Raw genomic sequence first — 21,992 nt, 5'->3', positions numbered from 1 at the left:
GTACCCACATTCCTTCCATCCTTCTCTCCTGCCCACCCCCTCCCCTGTTCGGAGAATGGCCCCAGGAGAAAGGAAAGAGTCAAGACAAAGGGAGTTTGGGAATGCAGGAAGTAACTTTGAAGGAAAAGAAGTCAACACATCCTAGGGAAAAACCCACATTCAATCTCATAAATCTCACTGCTAAAATATATTTCTTTTGAACTACGTACACAAAAAGTTCACCACAGCATTGCTTAGAACAGTGAGCATTTGGAAACTCAAAGGAATGATCAAAGTTTTCTGTACAACTGTGATGGACTATCACACGATTGCCAAAAAAGACAGTCACAAAGACCACATGACAACATGGGAAACAAAAAAAACACTTCATACAGCATTAGGTAAACACCCTCCAGTCCAGGAATCCTTTTTTCTGGAACTACGTTCTATGGAAACAATTCTAAGTATGGAAAAGCTTTTTTCCTTCCCTTTTATCGAGGATGTTTGCCATGGTCTTCAATGAGGTAGCGTGTGCAATACCTGCCATGGGAATCTCCCACGCAAGAATGCACAGAAGACGTGCGGGTTGTAGGGACCACACTTGCTAAACCAACACAAGGCACAGGCTCTTCCCTCTCATTTGTTGATCATTGTCACTCAGAGTCTTACGCGAGTATAAACTAGTCATGTCTGGTTCTACGTTAACAACGCGATTGTTAATAAATAAAGTGAAATGACATGAAAACGGAATTCTCCGGGAAGATACGAGCTATGTGTTTCCTAAACGCAGTCCTTAAATCCAGACAGGTATCTGTACAAAAACCTACCCACTGTCCCAGCAGTGACCCTGAAAATCACTTTTCCAAGAAGATCCTAATTTTTGGCCACCGTGGGCTGTCCGGGACAATGCAAGCTGCCGGGTCCTTGCGCCATTCCGGCCCTCCTGGGGAAGGGCGTCTCCAGTTCACAAATCCGAAGGGAATGCTCCTCGACTCAGTCTCCACTTCCGGCATTAGCCCCGCCCCCAGCCCACCCCTTCCTGGGGCCCCACCGCGTACTTACTCAGCCGCCTCAAGTAGGAAACAGCATCTTCGTATCCTCGGTAGTAGTAGTTGTGCAGGATCTGCAAGGAGGGGACAGCGGGACAATGACTAAGTCTGCAGCAGTGGAGAGAGCCGAGGTCCCCTCACCCAGAGCAGCTCCTTTCATTGCCCTTGAGCTTTATTTGATGGACTTTTAAAAATGTACCATCCAGTGTCCCATCCCTCACTATCTGCTAAGAAGTGGGGAGCAGTTACTGATCGTGTCTCCAAAGGGACGGTGCAATAATGTGTTAAATCATTTACAGCTGGTCATCAGCTTCCCCTGGGCCAGAGAGGGTGAGATGTTTGTAGTAGAATCAGAGAAGGTGCATTTGGGCCATATGAAGAGCCGAGTTTGGAGACTGGCTTCAAATCCCAGTGTTGCCACTTGTTGGCTGTGTGGCTGTAACCTCTCACGGCCTCAGTTTCCTCACCTCTAAAATGGGAATAACGACAGTATCTACTGCAGAGGATGCTGGAGGGTTACATGAGATATTGCTCACAAAGCCTTTCCATAAAGGGCCAGATAGTAAATATTTGGGGTTTTGAACACCACAGATAGTCTGTCTCTTCTTGTTCTTCTTGTTCTTCTCCTCCTTCTTCATCATCTTCTTCTTCCCCCCTCCTCCTTCTTTTCCTCTTTTCCTTCTTCCTCTTCTCCTTCTCTTTCTTCTACTTCTACAAACCTCTAAAAATGGAAAGCCCATTCTGAGCTCACAGGCTATATAAAAACAAGCCACCTTGAGAATGAAAGTCAAGCACTGACTGTGAGCAGAAAGTCAAGTTTGAGAGGCTCTGATGACTACAATATATTTGTTCTACCTTTCTTGAACTGCCTATTGATGGATTGCTTTTATGAGGGTAAATAGACATAATCTTTACTGATAAATTAGTGTAGGCAGATGCCGGAATTCCTAACGCAACAGTTGGAGGACAAAGAGTCAATCAGATTAATAAAATATCTTGTGTATCCATTGCCTGACTAAGCATAATAGTGTTTTGATTATGAGTTTTGTAAACAATAATTAGACTGTAAGTCACAAAACTGGCTTAGAGGAGTTATTCAAACAACAATTACTAAGAACCTTCTATAAGCAATGCCCTCTGTAGACACAGTGAGTGTAGTCAAAGAAATGAGTAAAACTTGGTGCTTACTCCCAAGATCACACTTCTTGCCAAAGAAAGACATGCATTTTGTTAAGACATGTAGACTTAATTTTTTGGGGCAGGTTTGGAAAGGTTATGATCTCAGGGTGCTGGGATTGAGCTCCGAGTCAGGCTCCCTGCTCAGTGGGGAGTCTGCTTCTCCCTCTCCCTTTGCCCCTCCCCCTCACTCATGCTCTCTCTCTCTCTCTAATAAATAAATAAAATATTTTTTTAAAAAAGTAAAATAAATAAAATTGAAAACAAAACCCAAAACACAAGCCACTGGCTGGATTTGGCCCATGGGCCATACTTGCTGAAGCCTACATCGCATGTCAGAGTGGAAAATTTCAGGTAACATCCTATCAGCAGTTCTGACATCATCTCATTTTACAGGGGAGAAAATTGAGGCTGGGAGCACTTAGGGGCCTCGTTCAAGGTCACATAGCTAGTTAGCAGCAAGGCCAGGATACAGGTTTAGGAGGAAGTTTAAGGAGACACAGACGGAACTGCATGGACCCCAGTGGCTCCCCCAGGCTCTGTCAGCTTCCCCCGGTCCCCCTCCCTTCCGGGCCCCTCCTCTCACGAGCAGGTCCGGCGGGAACAGGGCATGGGTCATCCTGGCGATGTTCTCCAGCGAGAACTGGAAGGAGCAGTTGAACATGCGGAAGTCGTGGAAGATGGCGGGGCAGTCCCGGGGGCAGATGTCCTGCTGCCCGCTGAAGGTGGAGATGGTAATGGCGTCAGTCCAGAAGGAGCAGGGCTGCATGCCTGTGAAGCCCCCGTCAATGTAGCGCTATGGGGGACAGGCAGAGTCGTAAATGCTCATGGGGTCAGAGGTCTTCTTCCCCACTCAGGGAGTCCAGCGAGGAAATGGGTCCCTTGGGACAAGCCTTGAGGCCAAGGTCCAGGTGGGTGAGTTGTGTGTCCACCATGGCCCCTGAACTCCCAGCCCAGTGCTCTGTCCCTACACTGTCTCCCCTCAGCCATCTCAATGGTGCTGAGCCTGGGGGGAGAGGGCCATTCATACTCTGGATAAAGCACAAGCAAATGCTCTCCTGTCACAGCTCCCCCTCCCAGGCTACCCCTCCTCAGCCACTCAACTACCAAGGGCAGGGTGGGGGAATGGAGCCTGTGCCCATGGCCTTTTGAGAAGGTGAACACATGGTGGGTCTGAGCAGGTTGGGAAATATCCCCTCTTCCAGACTGCTGTGGGTCCAAACTGCCTCCCTCTGTTGAGGTCGGGTATCCTCAGCACTCTCCAGAACACCCCGACCATGGCCTGGCCACCAGCCACCACATAGCCCTTCCCTCTTGTGGCTTCTGTTGCCTCAGTTGTGAACAAAGGATCACAGGTACTGAGGTTCTAACTCTCTGGGATGCCTGAGAAGTACACAGCTGACATGCACAGTATGTGCTCCATTTCCTAGCTGAATCCTGATTTCTGGATCTCATTTTCTTTCTATATAAAACGAGGAAGGGGCATGGGTAAATCCTCCTACTCAGAGCTTGGTCTGAGGACCAGCAGCACTGGCCTCCGGCGTCAGCTGAAGCTGGTTGGAGGTGCAGAGCCTCTGGCCCCGCCCCAGGCCTAGGGGATCAGAATTTGCATTATTTTACAAGATCCCCTCCCCCACTGGTGATTCAAGTACACTAGCCTAGATGACTTTAAAGGTCGCCATCATTCACGGTTCCAGGTACCAATGTCACAGGGTCCGTATTCTACACTCTCTGTCAAGTATGGGAAAATCCAGCAAGCCTATGGGGTCTTGACTAGCCAGGCTCAGTAATGGGCTGGTGGGCACAGAGTGAAGCCCAATGTATGGAGGGAAAGTTCATCTGAAAGCCCCAGAAATCCATCTATACGGGGAATTCTAAGTAGAAAACACAAGAATCTTTCCAATTCTTGGTCTTCCCACTGATTTCTGAGACCACCCCTCTACTCTCCCAGATGTGGACCACAGGGCACTCCCGGGTCCTGGCTCACCCTCTCCCATGCCAAAGCACTCACCACACCACGGTAAGTTGGGGGGATGAGGCCACAGTACACGGGGACAAAGCAGCTGCAGTAGAGGGCCTGTGGGGAGAGAACCGGTGGAGATGTGTGAGGCTCTGGCGGCTGGGTGGGGAGAGCTCACCGGCAGGCCTCTGGGCCACCACCAGCCGGGTCCTTCTTAAATCCAACGCAGAGGCACTGTCCTGGGGAGCGGAGCCCCAAGTTCAAGTCCTGGCCTGGCCCCAACGAGCTGGTTCCTCGTTAACCTACTTGGTAGTCTGGGCCCGATACCCCAACTTTAAAGAGACAAGGCAGCCTCAGTGACCTCCAGGGCTCCTTCTGGCACCATATCTCCATGAATCCAGTGGAATTTAACAACCATTAATGTGTATTTGGCCAGGGCTGGGCTCTGGGATCAAAGGAGAGTGAGATACGTACCCTTGGGAATGCTCAGCAAGGGAGAGTAAGCAAGTAGGTGATAGTACACAGGATGACAAGGGCTGGGATGGAGGTGAGCATGGGCATCGTGGCCTCTAAGGAGGAGTACCCAAACCAGGAGGGCGCGGGGCAGGCAGATGATGAAGGGAAGTTGCCAGGAAGAGTGACTAGAGTCTTGTCAAGCAGGTGAAGTGAGCTGGGAAGGAGGGAGGGGCATTCCAGGCAGAAGGCACAGCAGGTGCAAAGATCCAAAGGTCTGCTTTGTGTGTGGCTTGCTCTGGTTTGCAGAAGTAAGAGCGGGAGCTGATAAGAGGTGGTTGGGAGAGAAAAGTCTTGAAGAGCTGAGTGCTAATAAATCCAGGGGGACATGAGGTAGGTTTTGGAGGTGTCCATGCCCACTGCCCATCCATTCCCCACCCCCAGGATCCATGGCCATGCCAGCATGGGGCTGTGAGGCTACGTGGTAAGGGCCTTGTATTGGGGAGAGGAGAGAGGAGTGGAAGTATGGGACAAGGGTCATGCCACTTAACCCTTTTGTCCTGAAAGAAAACTGGGCATATCCACAGCACTTGCCAACAATAATAATTCACAACTAAGATTTATATTAATGAGCACAGAATGGTGCACAGAGCCCCCATTCCTGCATGATAACCCATTTGGTGATAATTCAGTCCTTTTATCAAGAGCCATTGGATGGGAGGGGACAGAATGGGGGGCTGTTTCCACAAACTGGGACCCACCCCCTCTTCGGCTCCTGCACCCTGGGCCCCGCCCCTTGCCTCGATGAGCTCTTCCTTGGATGTGTACTCTGAAACCACGACACTCTCTCCATCTGTGAAGCGAGTGAGGGACACGTGGAGCTTCCCTGTGGCCGCCTTGTAGGAGTCCTCCGGCAGGACCCTGTACAGAAACTGCCGCATCATCTGCACCATCTTGCAGGACGGTGACAAGGGCCCCAGGAAGGATTTCTTCACCTCCGCGACACCTACATTGAGGACTCTGAGGTACTCATCTGTGGAGGAAGCAGAGAGGAGAGGGCAGGTCAGCAGCTGGCCACCTCATCCTGCATCCAAAAGATGGGAAACCCCTAGAATTCTGAAGCAGGGTTGGTCTCAGGAATCGACCTGTCATTCTGCACATGAGGAAAGCAAGGCACAGAATTAAGTCACTGGCTCCAGACACCCACAGCTCGTCGATGGCAGAACTAGACCCAAGCATCCTGACCCCTTTCATATTGAGCACAAAGGACCACTTGCCTACCCCACAATATCTTTCCCCAACTTGCCTGGAAATCTACCACCAGACTACATTCTTTTGGGGTCTCGGAGGTTTTTTGCCTCATATGAGATTCCTATTAAAACACGGATACAGTTGAAAGCCGTCACCAAGGGACACCCTGTGACACTTTGCTTAGTGTCCACCAAATCTGTGGGCAGGGAAGGGGGACTGGCCCTGAGGCAGGTGACTTACAGGGAGGGGTGATCCTGAAGCCATTGCATCCATCTTCCCTTTAGAGCCCCTGGCACAGGCCAGAGAGAGAGAAGGCCATGAGGTACGGAGCACAAGCCATGCCAGGCCAAGCTGCAGGTGTCTCCAGGACTGGGAGAGGAACCTTCTCCCTCTTTCTGAGAGAAGCACAGCCAGGTCATATGAGGGCCTACATGTGCCAGATGGGGCTTGGAGGGCAAATGTATTGTTAAAGGGATTGCAGAGGAAGGTGTAACCTGTCCCCACCCCAGTCCCCAGAATTCCCCTGGGGAAGTTAGGGCCGTAAGCTCGATGAGAACTGCTATCATGCCAGATTCTCACAGCAACACTATGAGGTAGGCATTTCTAGCCTCATTTCACCTATCAGGGGACTGAGGCTTGGGGAGATAATATAACTTGCCCAAGGTCAACCGCCTGGCAAGTGAACAAAGTGGGATTTTAACCTAGAGCGTGTGACCCCAGAACCCATACTCCTTTCATGACACTAAGCCACAGGCTTCTAGAGCCGGACCTGTACCTGCTCCTAGCCAATTGCTGCTAATTTCTACCCTGTGCAAGCCCTTTGGCGAAATTAGAAGCAGCAATAGCTCTGAAAAGGATTGCTAACCTTTAAAAAATGAATATTTAACTGTAAAACATCCTATACAGAACTTTCTTACAATTAGTGTTATGTAGCAATGGTTATTTGGGAAGTTGAGCGGTTATGAGCTCTCTGCCAGTGGAGGTAATCAAGCAGAGGTGGGACAAGTGCCTCAGTCAGAGAACTTCTCAAAGGGATTCCTGCCTGAGTGCGGAGATTCCTTCCAACGTGGAGATTCCAGGATTCTTACGGGTGCCTGACAATATGCCTGGGAAGTCATCACAGGGGACATTATTTTCCCATTTACAAATAGAGCAGCTGAGGCACAGAGAGGTTAAATGATTTGCCCAAAGTCACACACAGCAATTTGGAGACAAACCAAAGCCAGGGCCGCGCTCCTCCTTCCATGTTTTACAGTTCACGATAAGTCCTGGTTAATCCTGGAGGCGGTACAATAAAGGTCTTCAGCATCATTTTACAGATGTAGAAACCAAGGCAGAGAAAAGCTAAGTGCCTCGCCCGAGGTCAGACAGCCCGGCCATGTTTGTTCTGACTCTAAACCCCACCTTCTTTCCCTGCGTGTTGGACTGATCCCAGAGGCTGAGCGAGCCTGGGTTGCCATAGTAACGGCCTTTTTTTTCCCCCTCTCCCTCACCAACATTCAGAATCACAACTGCATATGTGTAGTAGGGACTGACCTGAGCAACAGAGCATCTTGGCTTTCACCCTGTTACAGGGGAGGGTGCTCCTGGGAGGTGGGAAGGCCCTGCGATTTTATTTTTTTTTATTTATTTATTTTTAATATTTTATTTATTTATTTGAGAGAGAGAATGAGAGCGAGAGCACACGAGAAGGGGGAGGGTCAGAGGGAGAAGCAGACTCCCTGCTGAGCAGGGAGTCCAATGCGGGACTCGATCCTGGGACTCGATCCTGGGATTCCAGGATCATGACCTGAGCGGAAGGCAGTCGCTTAACCAGCTGAGCCACCCAGGTGCCCCCAGGCCCTGCGATTTTAGCAAGCTTAGCTTTACCGTGTGCCAACTTGTACCGACTGCATTTTCCCTCAAGGGAGGGTGATGGCAAAGTCACCGTCCTTATGTAGTTACAAAGCAACTGAGCATTTAGATACCAAGGGGCTAGGTCACTGAGTTCTGGCCCCACAAGACCAGTCAGGATGGAGAGTCAAACGGGGGGAGGGGGGCATGATGTTTTGGGAATTTTTTTTTTTTGATATTTTATTTATTTATTTGACAGAGAAAGCAAGAGGGGAACACAAGCAGGGGGAGTGGGAGAGGGAGAAGCAGGCTTCCCGCAAAGCAGGGAGCAAGATGTGGGGCTCCATCTCAGGACCCTGGGATCATGACCTGAGCCGAAGGCAGGGGCTTAACAACCGAGCCACCCAGGTGCCCTGGTTTTGGGAATTCTTTTTTTTTTTTTTAAGATTTTATTTATTTATTTGAGAGAGCGAGAATGAGAGAGAGTACATGAGAGGGGGGAGGGTCAGAGGGAGAAGCAGGCTCCTCGCTGAGCAGGGAGCCCGATGCGGGACTCGATCCCGGGACTCCAGGATCATGACCTGAGTCGAAGGCAGTTGCTTAACCAACTGAGCCACCCAGGCGCCCGGTTTTTGGAATTCTTAATGAGCAGCTTGAGTGGCCTTGCTTGGGTTGGTGGCCTTTCCCACAATGCCTCTGAGCCAGGAGGACCTGGTTCAGCTTGCCCCTATACACCTGGACTCCCCGCAGGAGATGCTCGCTGGGACGGATGGAAGGAAATTTGTTCCCATTGCACAAGACATACATGTTCCTTCGGGGAAAAATAATTTTTAAAAATGCAGATATGGGGGTGCCTGGGTGGCTCAGTCGGTTAAGCATCTGTCTTCTACTCAGGTCATGATCCCAGGGTCCTGGGATCGAGCCCTGCATTGGGCTCCCTGCTCAGCGGGGAGTCTGCTTCTCCCTTTTCCTCTCCCTCTGTCCGTCTCCCCCAGCTTGCGTTCTCTCTCTGTCTCAAATAAAATAAATTAAATAAATAAAATATGCAGAATATGCAAAAAGAAAAAATTAAAGTGGAATCTTTGGATTGGAGGGAATCCCTTCAACCAGAGATCAACATCTCACTTATGTCTTCCTAGACTATGTATTTTATATGTATTCTTACTTAGAAGAATATTTACATGAAATCATACTATATACATTATTTTGTAACTTGGCTTTGTTTTTTTTTAACCTAATAAATCATATCTTTCCACATCAATAAGTACCTATTTATGACACAATTTACAAGTGGCACGGAAAGCTATTGTAAGGTTATACCATTATTTGCTGAGCAGGTGCCCAGTAGGGGTTGTTTCTTTGCTTTTTCTAAACAATGCTGCAGGGAATAATCTCGTGCTAATTTTTCCCCCTATGCCCTTAATTATTGTCCTTAGGATAAATTCCTAGAGGTGGGAATGTTAGGTCAAAGGCATGCATATTTCATCTTGTACTGCTTGTTTTAATCATGGCTTTTGTGTATCATCCATATACAGTCCACTTTCAGCTCTTCAGGAATGGTGGTGGGTGGGGACAGGGACAAAGCAGTGGGCAAGACAATAGAAATAGTATAGATATCTCTAGGATACTCATATCTGAAAGTGGTGCTGTCTAGAGATTAGCAATGCTCTAGCCAGGATCATGTAGTCAAGGAGGGAGGGGGCAGGAGATTGACTCTTCTCCCACTCAGGTGCCCAGTTTCACATTCTTTCCTGCTGCTGTGGCTCAAAGGCTGCCTTTATCCCTAGCTCTCCTTGCTTTTTTTCAGGTCTCTCTCTGTGTCTCTGTCTTCAGAATCTCCGACCATCCCTTTCTCTGTCTCTCTTTGTCTGTCTCTTCTTTCTTTTTCTTTCTTTCTTTTTTCTTCTTTCTTTCTTTCTTCCTTCTTTCTTCTTTCTTTCTTTCTTTCTTTCTTCTTTCTTTCTTTCTTTCTTTCTGTTATTTATTTGAGAGAGAGAGCACAGAGGGAGAGGGAGGGGGAGAAGCAGACTCCCTGCTAAGCAAAAAGCCCAATGCAGGGCTTGATCCCAGGACCCTGAGATCATGGAGATCATGCCCTGAGCCGGAGGCAGACACTTAAATGTGTCTCTCCCTTCTTTCTCTCTCTTTTCCCAGACAAGGGAGAAGCAACTAATCTTCTCGTTAAACAAGTCTCTGTTGGTAAAAAGTCAAGTGTTAAGCATAGCAATTGCTGGGTGCTGGGAGAAAGGATAAATTTAGCTTGCTTCTTTATGCATCTCTGTACTTTCCAGCACCTTCTCCCATTTAAAGGCCTCCTTCCAAGCTGCAGGCTGCTGGGCTCTGAAACACAGTATCCCACACTGACCACAGCAAGATGGGATTTAAAAGCAGCACCGCAGGAGACTCAAGGTTGGCTCTCCCACCCCCAACCCACACTTGCTACATTCACTTCTGCTTCCTCCCACTTCCTTTCACACCTTTTATTATCTAAGAGTGGTCTGTCTCCTAAGCCAAGAAGATTCTATGGGGGAAGATCCTTATGGTCCTCCCCTCTCTAAGGCCTATCACTGTGGTTTGTCTATGGGAGGCCCTTCAGAAACCTTTGCTATTAGCTGGGAACTCCTCAAGGGCAAGGATGGGCCATACTCACTTTTGCCTACCAAGCCTCCCACGACCCTTGGTGGGTGCCCAATATTTGTTCAGTAAAAACTGACACGGAGGGGGCGCCTGGGTGGCTCAGTTGGTTAAGCGACTGCCTTCGGCTCAGGTCATGATCCTGGAGTCCCTGGATCGAGTCCCGCATCGGGCTCCCTGCTCGGCAGGGAGTCTGCTTCGTCCTCTGACCCTATCCCCTCTCATGTGTTCTCTCTCTCTCATTCTCTCTCTCAAATAAATAAATAAAATCTTTAAAAAAAAAAAACAAACTGACACGGAGGAAAAGCAAGTGATGGAGATGCTCACAAGGAAGAGCTACTCGATGTCATTACCCAGTAAAAGCTGGAAGGCAAGATCATCCCAGATAGATGGATAGATAACAAGGTCAACTGTATTGGTAACTGTGGCCAGTTCATCAAGTTTTATGAGTCTATTGTGCCAAGAATTTCAATAGAAAAATAAATAAATAAGATCCAGGGACTAGGGGATTTCGAAGGGCATTTGGAAACAACTCCAGGTCTCAGCCACTCGGAGAGTCTTCTACTCTTTTCTAGGACCAGATCCATTTTGTGGAAAGAGCTCAGGCTGTGGAGCCGGGGGATGTGGTTTAAATCCCAGCTTCACCACATACTATCTGGGCCATCACTGGCAAGTCAAATAACTTCTTCCAGTCTCAATTTTGCCACCTATAAAATGGGAATAATAATACCTTAAGTGGGTTGTTATGAGGCAGATTGTTTTTTAAAAGTGCCTGCGCGGGGCGCCTGGGTGGCTCAGTCGGTTAAGCGGCTGCCTTCGGCTCAGGTCATGATCCCGAGGTCCTGGGATCGAGCCCCACATCGGGTTCCCTGCTTAGGGGGGAGCCTGCTTCTCCTTCTCCCTCTGCCTGCCTCTCTGCCTACTTGTGCTGCCTATATCTCTGCTAAATATATAAAATCTTAAAAAAAAAAAAAAAAGTGCCTGCGCATAGTAAGTGCTCCCTTTCGGTCAGGTTGTGCCAGTAATTCTCCTCGTGACCGTGGAGAAGTCTTCTTGATGTTTCTGGCTTTCGGCTTTCTCACCTGAACAGGGGACAATGATCCCTGCCCCATATCTTTATTAAGGTGCGCTCCGGCTCACTTTGGGACGCAAAAGAGCAAAGTAAAAGCACTGAGGAGATGAGAGCGTCCCTCTGTTTCAGAGAGCAGTGCGGTGACAGGTCAGCTGTAATGCAGTAAAGGCAGGGTTAGCATCCGCATCTCCTCCTTTGTCAACTTGGGGGGCCCTACAGATTTAGTAGGGAAAGGGACAGGGCTTAGAAATATCACTGAAGAGGAAGGAAGGGGATTAGATGTATGTTTATCTTATTATCTTTTTATTTGCTTAAATGTCTTATGTCCTCCAACCCGCCCCCCACCTCCCCCCGGCTTCGTGAGAGCAAGGATGGTCCCTATCTTGTTTATCCTTTTGTCCCTAGTTCCTGATATGGTGCCTGGAACATGGGAGGCACTTAATAAACATGAATGCATGCATGGATAATGAATAAATGAATGGACCTCAGGAATCGAAGGAGGTCACTGAGGTCCAGAAAGAGAAGCAGCTTATTCAAGATGATCCGAGAATAAAACAGCTTCTCTTCCCCTCCTCCACATGACCTCCTGCTAAGTGAAAAAAATCCTAGAAAGATGGACACTTGGCGGCTGACAATTTAGACTGCTGGGGAATCTCCTTCACACGATGCCCTGATGGGGTCTGCGGTGGGGGAGGATGTGCCGTGGAGGATGGGACTACGTGGCCCCAGTCTCCCGCGGACTGGTAGCCTAGCAACAACCTCCGGCTCAGCCAATCACCGCCAGGGGCCCCCCTCCTCCCGCCGCCAGCCCGGCTCCCCGGCAGCGGGCACTGTAAGCGCGGGGGGCGTGGGGGTGGGGCGTGGGGGGGAATCAGGCGGCGCAGCAGCCCCAGGGGAGACGGCGGCGAGCAGAGCTGCGTTCCCAGGAAAGCCCTGCAATTCTCGGAGTCCCTGCATGGAGCACCTGGGAGTCTGCTGCTCCTACCTGGTCCCTAATTGCAGGCTGAATTATAGGCTGCATTTCCCTGTGGGCATATCTTGACTGCCCGACTGCACTATAATAATAAAAATTATTATTATCTTAACAACAGTCTTTTACCCAAGCGGGTTTTCACGCTTACAATCTCAGTTTATCCTCACAGTGACAGCGAGCCCCCGAGGGGTAGTGACCCTGGTTTATTCTCCATTTTATTTCCATACCCCACACTGCAGGGGCATTGATTGAAAAACAGTTTGGCTTGAAGCGGCACTGTTGCCACAGGGAGATCCATAGACACCTTCTGGGACAGCGATTTTTCAGTCAGGGAGCCTTTGTTCAAAAGAAATCTCAAGTGGAAATCCAATACATAAAACAGCTAAAAGCAGGGCTGTTTTAGGTTGAAGCCAAGTGGGGTCTCAGACCCCGCCGGGTCGCCCCACCCCAGCCTAGGAAGGCGGCTGTTGAAAGCACCACCTTGAAACTCCTAAGATGCTAGGATCCTAGGTCAAAATACCAAACCAGACTAATTCTCTCATTTTGCAGATAAGAAATCGAGCCCAGGGTGAAGAATAAGGTCCATAAATACAGCCGGGTGGCTGAGTGGTTGGATGGATGGAGAAATGAATAAGGGTGGATATACCCTAGGTCACACGGTCTATGTTAACAGAAACTGGAAGTAGAATGTATGAGAAAATCACATTTTTCTACTCTGTTCTGAATGTAATATAGGCTTTAGCGAAAGGCAAAATAACTCGGACCTAGTAAGCACTGAAAAAACAAAACAAAATAAAACAAAAAAACCAAAACCCCCAAACCAATACTCTTCCACGAATAACAATCTTTCACGCAGACTGTTTTCTAACCCTAAGAGTTTACTACAGAATTGGCTTTAAAAGTGCCTATCGGTTTATATCAGGTTGCCATGGAAACAGCGGTGTCTCCCACTGGTGCCTCACCTGTCTTCCTATCAAGGCACCCGGGGGGGCTCTTTCCAGCATCCGGCCCCTGTGTGCCTCTCCCCCAGAATCCGGGCACAATCTCCCCAACCTTCCACTGAAGGATTTGTTGATCACCTTGAGATAAATCAGGCAGAGAGGGAATGTTATCTAGAAAGTTCTCTGGAACCTCAGAATGTTCTGAGGGCCATTGCCCCTGCTCTTTTCTCTCTGTTTTCTTTGGTGGACCCAGAGGTCTCTTTGGGATCCTGCTCCAAGGTAGAAACCAATATTGTCCCCTTTCTAGGCTCTGGCCTGTCCTACTCTCCAGACCTTCCCTGCACTACTGAGGGGACCCCGGGATAAGGCAAGAGCTGTGAACTCGTCACCCTCTAGTCTTAAAAGCTGTTTCTGTTTTGCTTTATTTTGTTTTGTGTGTGTATGTGTGGGGGGGTGGTCAAGAGACCTCCAAGTGAGTCTTTGCTCTACAGACCGAAGGCCATCTCTGAACATCTCCTCATTCAAGATATGCTCAAGTTAGGGCGCCACCGCAGAGGAACACCCATGCCTCTCTCTTACACCACCGTGGTAACGAAAGCTCATTCCTGCTGACTGGAGATACTCTCTGCCCCAGCTGTCCAAGACTTCAGACGGTCAGGTCTGTTACCTACGTCTCTCTCCATCTAGGTCTTGGAGTCCTGAAGCTCTCTTAAAACCACAGTGTCCTAGTCTCTCCCCGCTGCTTCCTGGACTTACCGTGTTTGCTACCACCTCCTGGTATCTCCCTGGTGCCGGCTGCTGTGCCCGGCTCTGGACGCCTTGTTGTCTCGTCCCATCTTCACGACACTCCCTTGAGAACAGGGAGAGACCTACCCCTTGAGGTAGGTACTCTAGTTACCTCTTCACAGATGAGGAAACAGAGGCTCACCAGTAACTCACCCAAGGTCACACAGCTGGAAAACAGCAGAGCTAGGCCTCCACATCCTGAGGTCCCCCAAGCCAGTGTTCTTTCCACCACAGCTGGCTGCCTTCACCAGGGACATGCCCTCCGCCTCTCAGAGCCTCTGTTTCCCACTGTGAGGCAAGAGGGTGGTTCCACGAAGGCTCTTGGGATCTGCCTTTCTAGGACTTAGTTTAGGTACACCTCCTAAGGTCCTAAGGGCTCAAATGTCCCTGGGAGACAGGATGACTCTTTTTAGAGCAACAGAACCCAAATCACATCTTCAAACATATGCTCTTCTATCCCCACACCCAAAGCCCCTCCTCAGGACAGTCTGTCTCATCTCTCCTGGGTAAACATAAGTGCACAATCCTGCTTATTTCCCTTCTACACACACCATTTTTTTTTTAACCATGCAGACCTCATCCTTAAGCCCCACTTAAGATCTGGGCCTCCTCCTTGAAGCCCTCCCTGCTCATCCCCACTGTTCGCTCTCTGTCTCCCCTTACTGTCCACAACCATTTATCTCAGGCTGTCTTGAGTGGCCTGTCCTGTTTTTTTGGCTAGCTGCCTCCTTTGAGGACCGGGCCTGTATTAAGAATACCCTTCTCCCACATGATTGCCTAGCTCAGTGTTGAACACTTAGTAGGTATTCAAGAATGAATAAATAAACTAATGTGCCACAAGCAAGGACTATTTGTTCTGTTCCCCCATTACGGCCCCAGCACTTAATTCAGTACCTGACACACTGTAGTAAATAAATGTTTGTTGAATAAATTAATAATGAATGTTTAACAAAATGAATGAATGAATGAACTGAAGAGGGAGATCAAAGAATATCTTTTCTACTGAGCTGTTAGGAATCTTTCCAACTGGTAGTCAGGAAGGCGAAACCTTCAGTGACTCACCCTCACACCGGGGTTGTGAGAAAGCAAACCACAGAATAGTTTTCTCTGTCAAGCCTGGTCCTAACTCTTGCCCCCACATTGATGGACACAAGACCCTGAGCTGGGATTGAGGAGGAGATTCTTCCTTATGTGGTGGTTTCATGAGGACAGAGTTGGAGCAATGTGTCAACTCCTGACTCAAATGGGAGTCAAACTGGTCTGGAGGTTTATCATTTGTTTGCCTGTTTTCCCTATATAATTGGAAATGGAGCTCACTACCTTTGCTGAATTTAATCCCAAAGTGAAGCAAGGAAAACAATACTATCTTAATACTGAGTGAGCGGGTTTAGAAATGGATCCACCAAATGCAGTGAGGGATCCTGGATTAGATCCTGGGACAGAAGGAGGACATTAGTAGAAAAACTGGCAAAATATATCATGAATAGTAACGTACCGATGTTGATGTCTTAGTGTTGACGAGTGTACCATAGTTACGAAGATGCTCCCATTAGGGGGGAACTGGCTGAAGGATATATCAAACTATCTGTATGGTCTCAGCAACCTTTCTGTAAATCTAGCAATATTCCAGAATTGAACGTTTATTATAATTGAAGTAAAAACAAACAAACAAACCACAACAAACACAGATGACCAAGGCTGTTAGGCACACAGAGCCTGCCACTCAGCAGGGGCTCAGTTAATGCCTGCTGATGTTTGGGGAAACGGATTGCAGGATGTCAACCGCATGAGTTGTTTCCTAAATTGTTAAATGTTTCTACTGTGTACACAACACATTCAGAGTTTGACCAGAGTTGCCATTCAATTCTTTTCAACTTAAGAGTTGAGAGGATTGTTTGGGGAAAAGAAACCTTTATCCACTTGGCTGGAAAGGTTAAACATGTACAACACGTTACTTTGATTGACTTAAAAGATACTGATCTCAACATGGTATTTCGAGTTACAACCATCACCACGCAGTGATGTCACTTATACAGCATTTTATAAAAAGTCCTTTTTGCATTTATTATGTCATTTGATCTCACTTTCTTCAGCAATGTGCAAATAATTGCTTGGCCACGGAGTTTGGCAGGAAAGCTGTCGAGTTGCTTGCAAAGCAACATCTGAACTCGTGATTTAAGAGGATGGAGAAGGTAGAAATTAAGAGAGAGCTCAGTCTTGGCTGTGCTGCATAAACCCTGGCAAGTTATCTAATCTCTCTAAATACCTGTTTCCTCCTTTCTAAAATGGGTGTAAATACAGCGTCTGCCTTGTGGGGTTGTGAGAGAATTAGAGTAAATGATTCGTGCAAGACGTTGAGCACAGTGCCTGGCACATTCTAAGTGCTTGATAAATAGCTGTTAATAGATGACATCAGGACATGAATCAGAGCAGAGTGAATTTTTACAGGAAATGTAGCCATCTCGGGCAGATAAGTAACTGGAAATGATTTCCGATGAAGACATTTTGATTCTGAAAGCGCACCTAGCAGCCAGGACCGAACTCCAGGTTCCATCTGGGACGCGCACACACATATGCGCATGCGTGCAGGTGCGTACGCACGCAGGGGCACATACGCACGCACGCACGCACGCCCAGGAAAGAAATGGAGGTGCTCATTTCTGTCTTAAAGAACTTTGGGGAGACTCTCTGCTCTAGCAGTCCAGGAACATTTCCAGCTTCAGGAATAGCAACAACAACAACAACAACAACAGAGAGCCTGATATAAAAATCGTGAGACATGGTTGAACTCACAAGAAAGTAGGGGAACAAATGAAGGAACTGAAAGCCAGCGCCAGCAGAGAGAAAGCTGACGATGTGGTTATCAGACCAGAAACGGCAGGGACAGAGGCTGTGGTCCTGGGCTGTGTGAGGGGCACTGAGACCCCTGCTGAAAGCCAGGATGCTCCAGCAACTGCTGGACCAGTGAAAGGTGCCAGTAGCTTATCTCTGCCCAGGGCTCTGGGTGAAAAAAACAGAGTCTCCCATAAAAATTCAAAGCCCCTTGCCTACATTAGCTGTGGTTTAGAGTTTGAACTGACACAACCTACCAGGGTAATTATCATGAGAATTGATCCTGAATTGGTGATAACCCTGGGGTGCCTGGCCAGGGCCAAGGCAAACCAGCTCAGATGGGTCCTGCCACTGCCCAGGCCACACAGAATTCCCAGGAAATCCAAGTCCTTGTGCAGATGGGCCCACAATTAAAATATTAAAAATATTAATTGGACCAGATGGCTGTCTAGTAATCTTTGTTTTAATAAGTTTAACAATGAAGGACATTCTTCAGTGAAGTTTGAAAAATGCTGCTTTACTTATACTTTTCTATTTCAATTTATAGTTTTCTTTTTACTTGTTCTTCCATTCACTCAGCCTTCACTCATTAAAGACTTATTTTGTGACTAATATTTGCCAGGCACTGTGCCAGGACCATGCATGACTTCTTTTGTCCCTCACTGCAATGTCCAAAGGATGTGCTCCCCCCCGCCCAAGTTAGAGATGGGAAAACCAAGGGGGAGGCAGGTCACTGGCTGGCCAAGGACCCACTGTGATTATTGGCAGAGCTGCAACACCTGGTCCAGCCTCCTTCTTCCTGGGAGCTTCATTCTCACCAAACCTGGGTTGTCTTGTTCCTCGACTGAGTCACAAAGACAGGTGCACGGGTGACTGAAGAAAGGAGTTACCAGAGCCAAGTTTCTCACAAAGCAGTCTCGTCCTCCCAGCACAGGTCCTTGAGGCCCCAGTGGGCCCAATGCCTGGAACACACCTGAGCCACCTGCCAATGACAATAACTTCAGCCATCCTTCTTGACTCCAGGGCCTCAGGAGGCCTTTGGTCACTGGGATGGCAGGAGCAGCCTGAAGCAGCACTGGTCCAGATGTGGGAGGCAGACCAACACACCTGTAGTGGACTCCATCTCCATGGGAGGGGGCGTGCTGGGTCCTGCTGTACCCAAGTATGTGGGGCAGGGCCCGTGCTGCTCCTCTGGCCCTCTCATGTACTTTGCAAGGTCCTTTTAAAACCCATTTCTTGTCCAGAAGGACAGCTTGCCTTTCTGAGAATTCAAGCGCATTTGCGCCATAGGTCTCTCAGCCTGGAACATTCTCTCTGAGCTCACGTGGCTCTTCTTCCCTTCCTTCCGCCTCTGAGACGCCTCCCCTGACCTGCGCACCTGAAACTTCACCCTTTAATCATTCACCACACCCTTCTCCTGCTTTATTTTCTCCTTGGAGCATGCATGCTGATGTTTTTCTTTTTTCTTTTTTTTTTTTATAAAGATTTTATTTATTATTTGACAGAGAGAGAATGAGAGAGAGAGAGCACATGAGAGGGGGGAGGGGCAGAGGGAGAAGCAGACTCCCTGCCGAGCAGGGAGCCCGATGCGGGACTCGATCCCGGGACTCCGGATCATGACCTGAGCCGAAGGCAGTCGCTTAACCAACTGAGCCACCCAGGCGCCCCCATGCTGATGTTTTTCTATGGGTTTGGTTATTTATGGCTTGATTTCACCAAGACAATGTCAACTTCATGAGGGCAGACAGCTGTTTTGTTCACTGCTGGATCCCTAGGACCTAGAATGAATGAATGAATGAATGAACAGTCTATTTTATCACTGTAATTCATCCAGAATCTGGCCCTCAATTTCTTTGTCTGCACATTAAGTGGATTAGATTCAAACAGTGGTTTTTTTTTTACTTAAAAAAAAAAATCACTGGAAAATTTCCTTTAAATGAAATTTTAAAAAGAGTGGACAATAGCAGCACTATAATTTTTGAAGCTGGGGCTTCAGTGTGTGTCCTCTCCCTGTTCCCTGATGCCCCCCTCCCCTGAACCTCTCTCCTTCCCATAAAACTTTAGGGTTTCTCGGAACACAGTTTGGAAACCACTGGCTAAAGCAAGGTCTGCCTTCAATCAGTTACTTCCTCTCCCAAAGTCTAAATACAATTATCTATAAAATGAAAAAGTTGGACTCAGTGACCTCCCTTCTATGAAATTCTAGTATTATAAGTCAAGTCATATCCATAAGTGCAGAAAGTTATTTAAGAGTCAGGTAAACCCCAAAATAGAAATTGCAAAAATGCATTCAATGTCATGCCTGCCAATGGCCAGCAATCATTAGGAGTTTATCAAGCATTTCTTGCTTGACAAGCAGTTTGTGGAGCCATGGGACCTATAAGACCTCAGGTGGCTCAACCAATCTAGTTGATGAAATAAGACACAGCTTCTGAAACAATTATGACCATATATCATCAAGTGCTAGACAGGTGGACAGATTCTGTGGGTAAACTCGAGATCGTGGAAAGAGATCCATTAGGGTACAATGGGAAGGTGTCTTGGGAGGAGGTAACATCTCTCAAGAGAAAACCAGAAGGTCATTTTAGGCAGGGGATGTAATGGGTGCCGTGGTGCCCTGCCCAGGCCCCATAGCAAGACTGAGGCACTCACACCCCCAGCTGCCAGGAGGGCAGCCCACTGATGGCTCAGAACTGAGGCCCTCCCCAGCCAACAGACTGGACTTGACCTGGTGGTATGTAGTCATGGTCTTAGTCCCTGACAGGGACTGAGTTTTTCCATCATCGTCATATCTCCAAGTATGGTGGTTATGGCAGAGACTGCTAGTTATCCCCACCATCCATTCTCCTCTTCTTCCTTTGTAACTGAATCTACGATTTTTAGCTGGACACATGGCTTCCCAGAATAAAGTCTGTATTTTCCAGTCTCCCTTGAGGTCACGTGTGGCCCTGTGACTAAGTTCAGATCCATGGGATGTAAGGTGACATGATATGTGTCACCTCCAAGGCCTGCCCTCAAAGGGAAGAGGTGTGCCCTCCCCAACTAGCTGGAATGAAGACATTGTGGGGAGCCCTGTTGGACTGTGAATACCACAGTGGAGGAAACCTGGGTCCTAACTCTGTGAAGCCACCACACCAGCCTTGGGGGGCTGGAGTGCAAAGACCACATGAGTGAGTCTTCTCAATGCTCTTCTGCCTTACTGAAGCCTCTGCTGTCCAAACCAAAGCAACTATAGTATCAATCCCTTGTTTGCAAAGCTTGTTCAGAGCGACCACTGTGATTCCCAGAGCCAGGCCATGGAGAGGGGGAGCCAGACACTATTCTCCCCCATTGTACAGTAACTGAGCTGAGCTCAAGGCAGCTTGTCCAAGGTCACTCACTGCTGAGTGGGTTCCTAGGACCAGAGGGAAAGGAGGGTTGGAGAGAGTTTGGACGTTGGGGTCACTCCAGCTTTGCTTTGAGCCCCACCTCCCTCATTAATAAATCCTACTGTGAAAGACCATGTGAAAACAATGCATGTGGCCGGCTAGGCTCTTAATCTGACTGCGGGGCACTGTGGGTCTCAGAATCCCGAGAGCCTGATTCCTAGTCACGTGCTCTTTCCCATGGGGATTCTGGCCTCTGAGACAAGCGCTATCCTAGAGCTGGTTGTGGGAGCACGAGGGAGTCAGTGCCTGAAGGGAATCAGGATTCACTCTCAGAGGAGGTGACGTCTGAGGTAGGCCTTGGAGGATGGGGAGATGTTCCATAGGGACGGCATTCTTGTGGAAGCAAAAAGAAAAGCTCCCAAATCCAGCCCTGATCCTGGGCCCCACTCTTTTAATATTTTGTTTAGTGGTTTGGGTGTTTGGGGCAGTGGGGGTGGGGGTGGGGAGGCCAAGGTTATCATTGTGGAGAAGGCAGTATGAGAGGTATTGGGAAATAATTACTTCTAGAGGCCAAAACAAAGTCACTTGATGAGTTCAGCTAAATGTCAGCTCCGTCCCCTGGTCGCTCCCCTCACCCACTGGGAGGAGCTGGGGAGCAGCTTCGGAAGCAGGTGCCTGCCCCTCACTATCTGGGCTGTGAGCAGATCAACGAGCCCCATTCCCTTGGACTTCCTCGGGCTCCCAGTCCTTATCTGCAGAGACACTTGCTCCGGAACACTGGCGCAGAAAACAGAGCCTGGTGAGGCTACATGCAACTTCCACGTGAGCTTAAAATCATTACAAAACAAAAAATATATAAAAAACGAAACAAAGCAAGGCGGGGTGGGGAGTCTGTGGTTGAAACCCGGTTGGTAAATGCTGATAACCACTGAAGTTATAGGATGGGTCCTTGGGAGTCCATGATAGATATTGCCCTCTTCAACATGTTTGAAATCTTTTCGTTAAAAAAAAGTTATTAGGAAGTGTTAAAAATGCACTTGATCTTAGCTAAAAGGCCGATAAGGAATAGTATGGAGGACATTAGGAGAAGGAAGGGAAAAAAGAAGGGGGGGAATCGGAGGGGGAGACGAACCATGAGAGACTATGGACTCTGAGAAACAAACTGAGGGTTTTAGAGGGGAGGGGGTTGGGAGGGATGGGTTAGCCCGGTGATGGGTATTAAGGAGGGCACGTACTGCATGGAGCACTGGGTGTTATACACAAACAATGAATCGTGGATCACTACATCAAAAACTAATGATGTATTGTATGGTGACTAACATAGCGTAATAAAATAAAATAAAAATAAATAAATCACAAGTAGTTAAAAGGAAAAAAAAAATAAGCGTTAAAAATGTACCTGAAGGTTTATAGCAGCATTATTCATAATAGCCCAAAGCAAAGACAACCCAAATGTATACCACCTGACAAATAGATAAATAAAATGTGTTATATCCACATAATAGAATATTATTCAATAATAAAAAGAATGGGGTGCCTGGTGGCTCAGTCGGTTAAGCATCTGCCTTCAGCTCAGGTCATGATCTCAGGGTCCTGGGATCGAGTCCCGCATTGGGCTCCCTGCTCATCGGGGAGCCTGCTTCTCCCTCTGCCTGCCACTCCCCCTGCTTGTGCTCTCTCTCTCT

The 21,992-nt window shown here is 48.2% G+C and overlaps 1 protein-coding gene across 5 annotated transcripts in view; it reads right to left on the bottom strand.

Annotated features, from left to right (window-relative positions):
• The window catches only part of PNPLA1 (patatin like domain 1, omega-hydroxyceramide transacylase), a 47,571-nt gene that overhangs the window by 16,194 nt on the left and 9,385 nt on the right, over positions 1 to 21,992 (bottom strand). For all 5 annotated transcript variants that reach the window (XM_081828107.1, XM_031031163.2, XM_081828108.1 and 2 more), the window contains exons 2-5: positions 5,418 to 5,650; positions 4,216 to 4,281; positions 2,791 to 3,000; positions 1,042 to 1,102 (exon numbers count right to left, since the gene is read on the bottom strand). In XM_081828107.1, coding sequence (XP_081684233.1) covers positions 1,042 to 1,102; positions 2,791 to 3,000; positions 4,216 to 4,281; positions 5,418 to 5,650 — 570 coding nt within the window. The remainder of the gene's footprint in view (positions 1 to 1,041; positions 1,103 to 2,790; positions 3,001 to 4,215; positions 4,282 to 5,417; positions 5,651 to 21,992) is intronic.

Source organism: Leptonychotes weddellii, chromosome 8 (assembly GCF_054177405.1).
Source record: "Leptonychotes weddellii isolate Sample4059 chromosome 8, ASM5417740v2, whole genome shotgun sequence".
Lineage (NCBI taxonomy): Eukaryota > Metazoa > Chordata > Mammalia > Carnivora > Phocidae > Leptonychotes > Leptonychotes weddellii.
The sequence above is the reverse complement of the archived record's forward strand: the minus strand, read 5'-3'. Positions and strand labels throughout refer to the sequence as shown.